Source organism: Callorhinus ursinus, unplaced genomic scaffold (assembly GCF_003265705.2).
Source record: "Callorhinus ursinus isolate GAN/ISIS: 27379988/994484 unplaced genomic scaffold, GSC_fseal_2.0 scaffold9, whole genome shotgun sequence".
NCBI lineage: Eukaryota > Metazoa > Chordata > Mammalia > Carnivora > Otariidae > Callorhinus > Callorhinus ursinus.
Window position 1 is genome coordinate 51,747,524 of NW_027397071.1, and position 9,357 is coordinate 51,756,880.

At 41.2% G+C, this 9,357-nt stretch overlaps 1 protein-coding gene and 1 long non-coding RNA gene across 7 annotated transcripts in view; one reads left to right on the forward strand and one right to left on the reverse strand.

Moving 5' to 3' along the window:
• Positions 1-733: 733 nt before the first annotated feature.
• The window catches only part of NFIA (nuclear factor I A), a 360,615-nt gene continuing 351,991 nt past the window's right edge, over positions 734-9,357 (reverse strand). For all 6 annotated transcript variants that reach the window (XM_073896645.1, XM_073896647.1, XM_073896646.1 and 3 more), the window contains one exon: positions 734-3,248. In XM_073896645.1, coding sequence (XP_073752746.1) covers positions 3,231-3,248 — 18 coding nt within the window. In that variant the 3' untranslated portion in view covers positions 734-3,230. The remainder of the gene's footprint in view (positions 3,249-9,357) is intronic.
• Positions 7,972-9,357, forward strand: part of LOC141373376 (uncharacterized) — a 3,060-nt gene continuing 1,674 nt past the window's right edge. The window contains exon 1 of the long non-coding RNA XR_012379282.1: positions 7,972-8,133. This is a non-coding gene — a long non-coding RNA (uncharacterized lncRNA). The remainder of the gene's footprint in view (positions 8,134-9,357) is intronic.

The window sequence follows — 9,357 nt, forward strand, 5'->3', positions numbered from 1 at the left end:
CAGAAATTTCACTAGGCTAATTTGACAGAAATTTTTCCTCATTTAAACAACATTACAAAAGTCCTGCATTATAAAATAGGGTAGAATAAATCAGTGTAATCAATAAAACTATACAACAATACAAATTACATATCTTCTGAGTGGGCAGTTTATTCTCTCTCTTTGCAGTCATGACTACAACATGCTCACTAAAAACAACTAAAACTGCCCAAACTATTGCTTAGTTTGTTTTGTTTTAAAAAAAGGGTGCAATTTTATTGTATATACAACCAATTTACTGGTAATACCTTGGCTTATCGCAAGGTTCTGACAAAATGTTTGTCTAGGCTTTTTTCCCTTCACTGTGAAGCACTGAAAGCTGCTATTTTTTTTCTTTTTTTTTTCTTTTTTCTTTTTTTAGTGCACATATGTCATAATAAAGTAATGCCCAGCTAAGTGCTATAGGGGAAGGCAAAGTATGCTGGCTGGCTATAGGAAGTGACACCATATACTGACAATCACACCATACAACAGCGCCAAACGACTATTCAACCACTTATCAGACACATATGAAAATCCAAAATGTTTTATTTTATTTTTTTTTCCTTAAATAGAGATAACCAGTAAACAATTTTCAGAACTTGGAAGTTTAAAAACGTGCATATAAAAATGGGCATTATATACTTTTTATTGAATGTGGATTGACTGCAGTCTGCTAAGAAAAATGGGGTGTGGGAGCTGAAGAAAAAGGAAGTTGTCTTTTTTTTTTTTAAGGCTTGCTTGTGAAAGGAACAGTTGTAAAAACAAAATTGCTTGAAGCAGGGTCAGCTTAGTGCTTCACAGTTTGACTGCTTCTCTAAGAGGAGCCCTTCCTGCGCACGTGCATTCAAAACTCACAAAAAAAAGTACAAAGACAAACACCTAAAACACACTGCGTCAAGTGCAGCACCGACTTTGGTCAAATAAAAAAAAATAAAAGAAAAATTAATAATCGCTAAGCTTTTCTACACGATATAAGCAGGTATTGCATATTTTCATATATCTGGGGGGGGGAATAAAGGAAGACTCCAAATAAATTGTAAAATGCAGCAACATCCAAAATACTGATATTCTAAAGCCATCTACAGATCTCAGAATAGCACTGCCACTGACCACAGAGGACAATAAAGACTACTCCTATCTGCGGAACAACTAACTCTCTATTTAGTTCTAGATGTTGAAACTGACGATGGCTGACATAAAAGTCACATTTACAAAAAGTGTCTCCAAATGCTTGACGAGGGAAAAACCCCTTTCAATAGAGGAGCATGTGCAACAATTCCACAAATAATCGCTATCCAGGGCAAGGCACATTGATATGGAATTTTTGTTTTCGTGCAAATTAAGGAAAAAAAACAAAACAAAACAACATTGTTTCAGGGGGGAAAGATGAGGAGCAAAGTGTCTTCCCAAGAATTTCAGTTACTTGATTGTATAGGACAGTAGTAGAACCCTTCTGAAGGGCTGAAAAACATAGTTTAAAGGCAAGTGCCTAGAGTAGGGATTACAATATTGTGTCTTAATGCACTCTACTTTATCCTACATTAACTATATAAAAATTAGTTACTAACACTAGAACATGCAGAGACTTTCTCTGATCAGCAGGGCTTGCCAACCAGAACGTATATATATGTATAGTATAGGAAACCTTCTTGAAGTTGCATGGGAAGCAAAGGGGTGCTTCGCTGTCTGGTAGAAAAATCACTTGCACTTTTTTTGTTACTTTTTTTGTTTTTTTTTGTGTGTGTGTATTTTTTTTTTACATAAGATACAGGACATTTGGGGGTGCAAACTTTTTTTTTTCCCTAACAGGTCCCCTTGATCTGAATGGGCACCAGCATTTATGTCCGTATTGGTTTCATTATTATTATTATTTTTTTTTTTTCCCATAGCCCAGTTCAGGAGCGCAAAGGTCTTGAAAAGTTCTGGACAATCTCTGGTACAATGAAGTGTCTGATAACTGATAAATCCTATGTTGCTGGATACATGTAAAAATTTTCAGAATTGGCATAATCCATTATAGTGACTTCTAGCTTATAAAATTAACAGATACCATGATTTCATTTTAGTTATGTGCTTTGATAACAGAAAATAATTAATTAGCATTTAATGTAGTTAACATATCGTGGTAAAAGCACCATTAGATTTGTTTTTTTGTTTTTTTTTTAATTTTCCTTCAGTTTTTAAAGGGATACAAGTTTAACAATAAAAAACATAAAAAGCAAAAATAGCTCCCCTTTTTCTTGCAAGGCTGTTTTTTACCCCGATAATTTAGAGTCCTGGGGTGGAAGGACTTGAAAAACAAAAATAGAATTTTCAACAATCTCTATCTTACAAAGATATTTAGCTATCCAATGAAATTGCACTTTACTCATTTCAAAATTCGATTGTTTTGATTGATTCCTGTCAGTTTCTGTCAAAACAGACCATCTTCCCCATTTCCATGTGAATTTGTGTGTCATTGTTGAAATTGTTGAAAAAATGTTTTTTTTTTTTTTAAATGTAAGTGCAGCATTTCACAACTTTTAAAAAACTGAATAGTAGTAGTAGTAGTTTGTCATTTCGGAATTGTTCTGCAACGTGAGTGGATTCACTGTCCTTGTGGGCCATGTTATATATTTAACTGCTGACTGCTGAACCAAACCAAACCAAAAGAAAAAATAAAAAAGGAACATAACTGCATTTTCTTTTTCCAATATGTTACAGAAAAACATTGCCCTTTGACTGTCCCGTAAGTTATATATTGCAGATCTCAGCTACTACAAAAGATTTCGTTCTCTATGCGCCTCCTGATGACTCAAGGAGGCTCACACCTGTGTGGGTAAATTCATGAAATACTGTGAAACAGCCAGGCTCCGTAAGGAAAGTGTGTTACAACGGGAAGTCAGTGAGCAAGGGTAGACCTCCACTAGCCACATCACCTAATGCTCACGCTACCACGGAAACACTCCCAATGTTACAAAGCCCAACCATTTCCAGCACCATATGAGAAAATTACAACAGTCCCTAAAGTATTTAAAAAAAAAATCCCAAAAGGTTATGGCCTTTGTTGTTTGACCATAATGCTCGCTGTTTCCATGTACAAGTTGATTGGATTCTCCCCTTCCACTGACAGTGAAGTTGTAACCGCGCTGGGTTGAGGATGCGTCCATGTTACAGAGTTGAGAAGGGGTCAGGTGGTCTGTCTGGTGGATGGTGGGACGCTGCGACTTTTATCCCAGGTACCAGGACTGGAAGACAAAAGGAAAAGAGCGATTAGAGGTACAGTTTTGAAAGTAACATATTTTAGAAGTTGCCCTTCCGACCATGAAATTGGGATCTCTATTAGGAATGAAGTGGGGTGGGAGGGGAGGATTTTCTGGGAATGGAAGAGAGGAATGACAGACAGTAGTAAATCTTGAGTCACTGAAGTTGATCTTATTCCTCTGAAGTTGAAACTCAGTGTCTTCGCTGGGGTTTGCCAACGTTCTGAGTATGTCTCAAAAATAAAGTGTTTGTGTCCACTTGAAATACATATGTGGGTTTTGCAGGCTGGCAGGGGCAGCTACAGGAGGGCCAGAAGCTTGATCATCTTGTCACTGAGTCCTCAGTCCTAGCACAGCGCCTGCAGTAGAAGGTTCTCAACAAACAAATGTTGAACGAACAGACAATGGGTGAGGGAAGAGGTTTCCTGTGCTGATCAATGTCTACTGGGATGATTTTCACATCTCCTTTTCAATGAGATGGAGGCCCTAAAGACGGTGCTGTGACATTCTCTGAATGGGCGCGGATGATCAACAATGACATAAAAATAAGTGGGGGTGAAGCAGATAAAGGGGCTGCACGAAGAGTCCTGTGTGATTTGGGCAAGTCACAGCACCTCTTTGATACCCAGTTTCCTTTCTGTGTGCCTGAGGTAGATTTTATGAGGTAAAATGCTCCTTTGGGCTCAATATTTCTAAGATGATTTTTCAAAAATGACATACAATAATCCAATGTGATCAAGATTTCACCCTGTTAGCTGCCATGATGTCCAAAGGACAAAAATGAGGCCATTGCAGAGCCCTTGCTCTTGTTTTTGTTTGTTCAGCACTTATTTAGGAAGCCCTCCATATGCCTGCTGGGGCCCAGCTACCAGTTACCTTTTCCTTTCAAAAATCCTTAGGTGATTGGCTTTGGACAACAGTCCAGTGAATCGTCACTTTATATGCCGGCATTGTTTTCTCTGCTAGCTAAACAAAGTGGCCAGTTATGGTGTACTATCAAAGTTGGTTTCTAAGTGAAATAGAGAAGTGTTTGGCTTTTGCCAACTTTTCCCTAGAGATACTGTGCCAAATTCACCACATTCATCATCATTCACAGAAAAATTGTCAACTTCTAGCAAAAGTGAATGTCTCTGAAATCTCTGAGTTGGCAGTATCAGAAAGGGGTACATTCGAGTGGATTCAGTCAGACGAAGGCTCATCGGTGCCCAAGAGATTCAGTTAGGTAAAGGACGGCCTCTGATCCCAGGGGTGAACGGCGAAATGATAGTTCCGTGGATAGCTACCAGGTATGAGATTTCCTGGTCACACAAGCTACCTTTGATTTCCAGAGGACTTGAAAAACCCAAGCCTAACCCGAAAAACTACTCATCCTGTGTACTTTCAGATGTTCCTCTTTGACCACATGCTCTGAGAACACAATAAAGCCTCTTGTGTCCTGAAAGGAAATCATCCTGGCAAAGACACACGGCCTACATCTAACTGGACAAAAGGAAGGAGAGGGGGAAAGACAGGAGAGGGGAGGCAAGGCCCGAACTGTATTTCCAGTAGGCCTCTCCTCCTAGCTGACGGATCCGTGCGTGCCACGGCCGCGCTCTCCCGCTCACAAAACAGTCTCCAAGTTTGGGTGCGGCGAATAATGCTTACAGGATTTCTGTTCTCACACTTTCTAAGTCAGTTGTGAAATTCCAGCCTTCTTCAATTTGATGCTGCATAGTAGTTCTCGAAGCAAACACCGGGGACCCAGTGAGTCAGCAGGGGGAGCAGTTTTCCATACCACAGTTTCTGGACACAACCTCAGCGCAACAAAAATCTGCAGTGGCTCTGCACTTCTCTTAAAAAGCAAAGCAAAAAAAAAAAAAAAAAAAGTTTCTTCACACATCTTACTATTCAGTGTGTGCCTTGCCGACAAGGTTACCCCAGAGCAGCTCTGTAATCCTTCACTGAAATAGGCTTTATTGATTGCTCTGGTCTATTGTTCTCTTTTCAAGTCCCCCAAGTTCAAGTTCATCCTGGTGTTACATCATGTCTGGTTGCTAAGAGCAACCAGACAGACCCAGACGTGACTATCATTAGCAAGAAACCCTCCGCTCTCCTCCCACCAACCTTCCAGTGGCTCTGACGTAGCAGGCCCACTGCAAACACATTGAAGTATTTATTCTGCCTAATTTATGACCTACACAGCAAGCAAGACCCCCACTCCAAAAACCAACACTGTTGTATATTTAATTAATCTGTCTTTCTCTGGCACTTGGGAAAGTTAGACAAAGGACTAATTATTGTGTTTCACTCTCCACACTTTTCTTTTGGGGGGGTGAATATTTGCATGGGAAAGAAAACTACAAGGCCTAGCATTGCCCCCCCCCCCCCCGCCACTTTTTCTTTTTGCCCTTTTGACTTTCATGAAATACTTTAGCTGCTTAAGGGAATTAGAAAAAAAAAATGCGATGTGAATGTTACTCCTTCTGAGTTGGTATTCAGTAACACAAATCAACTCATGACATGTTTAAATTTAAATGCTAACCACACACTCTCAGAGTTACTTTAAAGGTTAGTTTTTAATCAATAGAAGTTGCTGACTCCGGGTTTTTGAGCTGCGCACTGCAGCTCTTGGGCTTTTGTCTACCGTTAGAGCTTTCAAACTTTTTTTTTCCTTGAGATGATTTTAGCAATGATTTTCAGACACAGAAGGCTATTGTGCTCTGACCAGCAACATGTCAATAGAGAAGCGAGTTGCCCTGTGGTGTGGTGTCAATATGACTCCTGAAGGCATGGGTTGGGGGTCTTTAATAACCCGTGAAAAAAACTTAATTAACCCTTTCAGGCCCAAACCAAAACCTATTCTTAAACTTTTTCACTCCTGTAATTTGACCATTAGTACTTATTTCAACATCACACTAATCTTCATGACAATTAACCCAGCTACTTGACCAAGGCTCCCCCACTCGCCCCCCCCCCCACAATGGGAAGTCAATCCGTTAGGGGAACCACACAGGGAATTTGTTTTTTGAGGATTTTTGGGGGGGGGGAATGAGGTCTCTTTGATTAAATCATTTATTTGCCGAGATGGCAGATAAACAATTATAATAAGAATAATAAAAAAACTCATCCATTTCACTGAATTATTTTCTCATGATCAGTTTGTAGCTGAAGACGCTCCTAATTTCTTTATGATGAATGTGATAGTTGCACGTGTATATGCCACTCGATTTCTAGAAACTTCCATGAACTACTAATAACATCAAATGGACAAGGCAGTGTTTGGAAAAGCCCACTTTTCTCTTGTGATGTTTTCTTAGAAAATCTATTATGCAAGCAGTGCTAGTTTCAAAACATGACTTGAAGAATGACTCTGAGCATTTTTTTTTCCTTGGGTCATACAAGAGAAATATAAAAATAATCCTGAGGTTGTTAAATTGTTGGGGTTGAGTAGCAAATCACTGGGAAAATGGTGCCACACCAAACAAAATTCATTTATGGAGAGTCAAAAAATTGTCTTCAGACATTTACTGACACAAACTTCCATTTCATATGGTTTCTGCCTTCATACTTTATAACCCCTTAATCTAACCTACTGCATCCAGATGGACTACAAAGGAATCTCTGTCCCTTATCTGCAGAGAGTTCCAATATTACAATACAATATAGGACGATGTTATCTTGATACACTTACATTAAGGAAGTAAACACAGAGCTTTGATCTATTTTTTTCCTCAGGGACTTTCAGCTATAGTTGTTTTGGAGGTCCATAAATCCACACTCCCACAGAGGCTCCAGTTCAGTAAAATTACTCCATTACATTCACAATTTCTACAGTTTGGGATGTGCCGGGGGGGGGGGGGGGCGGCGAAGGGTGGTAATTGTCCTCTTTCAGTGTTCAAGGTGAAACATCAAAAGAAACCTGCAGTCCAGGACCAGAGCTCAGCTTTCCTTTTCTCCAGTCAAATGAAGAAGTAATCTCATCAGGTTGGAAAGTGCTGACTAAGGATTTAATAAAGTGCCTGCAGATGTGGCGTCTCTAAGGTATTCAACTCATGTAATGCAAAACAGCTCCACACTGAATGTGCTTATAAAATTTCATTTAACCATTGCAGCGCGAAATTTTTTTTTTCACCGTTCTCTAAGGAGTTTTATCACACTTCCCGCCCCTTAATTTACAGCTCCATGAAAGTTCGAATCCCATTCTGCTGGGATTCTGGAATCCTCACAGTAGTCAGGTTTTATGAACCATAAACAATATCCATCCGGCTGCATCCTAAACAGGAAGGCTGGGGCGGCAGTAGGCACCTTTGACAGTGCCAGGCTCTTTCCTTTCTTATGCCCCACAGAGAGCAATTAGGAAACTCTTTTCCCAAAATTTGGTCATGAGGTGGCCCCAAGACATGGTCGACGAAGACTAGACTCCTTCGTCAACAACAAGTGTTCTAATGTGAATAACAAGTTTTTTCTTTTTTTAAAGGGTCTTTTATATACTCTTCTCACTAAGAGGGCAGGATGTATATTTGAACAACAAAAGGAAATACAAGTCTGTTTGAGATAGCTCTATTTTACTTTAACCAAAAAAAGAGAGGGTGCAGGGGGTGGGGATGGGGAGGGTGGTACAGATTGTGACGCAGCAGAATCTGTTTTTCAGATTAAAAAGTTAAACAAAAGGCCTCAAGGGCAAAGTTGAACACTGCGGAAGGAGGCTGTTAATGTGGAATCCAGAACTGGGTGTGACACTTCGCTTTCTTCCCCAGGCAAGGTGGGTTATTTAAGGACATTCATACACAGAAAACAGAGACGTGCAGATACTGGGAGGCCTCTGTCTCCATGGCCCCAGCAGGCCCGACTCTTCATCAGCCCCGAAGAGGACGCTACCAACCAGGACTGCGTGAGTTGTGGCCACCATTTTGACTCTTGTCTTGAGGAGAGGCTGTCTCTGCGGGGTTGCACTCATCCAGCTTGTCATTTTTGGCTTCCTGCTCTGGTTTGGATGAGCTAAAGCCCACTGTTGAGCCCGAATGAGTCGCCCTCGGCAAATCAGCCCCAAACCTGGTAGCTCCCCGGCCCCCTTTCAATACAACAGAAATGGACAGGCCTTCCGGGTTTCTCACATCAGTAGACACCATTTTGGAGCATTTCTTCACTCATTCTGCAAGCACCAGGGGCCCGATGTGTGCTTGGTGCTATGTATGCTAGGCCCTGGGCATAGAAAGTGTACAATAAATAGGTCCTGCCCTTAAGGAGTCGTTTGCGTAGAAAGACGGCACTGAACCGCAGCCTTCCATACCCTTCAAGATACCAGGCCCTGCTGGTCTCACAGGAGGATCAACCTTTATCAACCTCAAATCGACTGATGAGGCTAAGCATTCAATGTCTGAGGGACCCTGGACTGAGTCCCACTTTTTCCCTTAGCAAGTTGTGTGACTTTAACTAAGGAGGTCTCTGTCCTCGGGCCCCCAGAGGACTGCTGTGGGGAGTCTGTCTCTGCACGACAGGAGAGGAGAGTGGGTTTTTACACTGGTTTCTTCTGAAAAAGGTGGGCAGCTATCCACAGGTGTCAGTTACTGATATTGCCAGCCACGGGCTTTGATCTCTGCCATCATTTTTCTTGTCTGATTTTGTTAATTAAAGAAAGCCTGTTTTCAATAATGCTAAACCAAGACTTGTTTATTGTACAGGAAACTATTAAAACATTAATGGGCCATGATTGGCCCCACTTACCTTTGTGGCCTTATCTTTTCACTGCCTGTACTCAACACTTGTGCTGTGTGAAACTCCTTCCAGATCCCCCAAAGCCAAATGTTTTCTCCCTGCTGGGCCTTGGCACGGGCCATCCTGTTCTCCTTGGCCTTGCTAACACTTGCTAGTTCTTGCATTCTCAGATTAGTATCCCTTCTTCCAAGGGGTCTTTCTCCAGGCCTTTCGTCCTGGGGTTTACCTCTGTCACAGTCTCTGAACTGTAATTACCTGTGTTCTCCCCAAGAAAATGGATATCTTGTTGAGTGTGGCACCCCTGGTGTCTTGCCCAGTGGCTGGGGCAGAGTGGGCAGTTACTAAATACAGTTGAAGGAAGGAAGGAAGGAAGGAAGGAAGGAAGGAAGGAAGGAAGGAA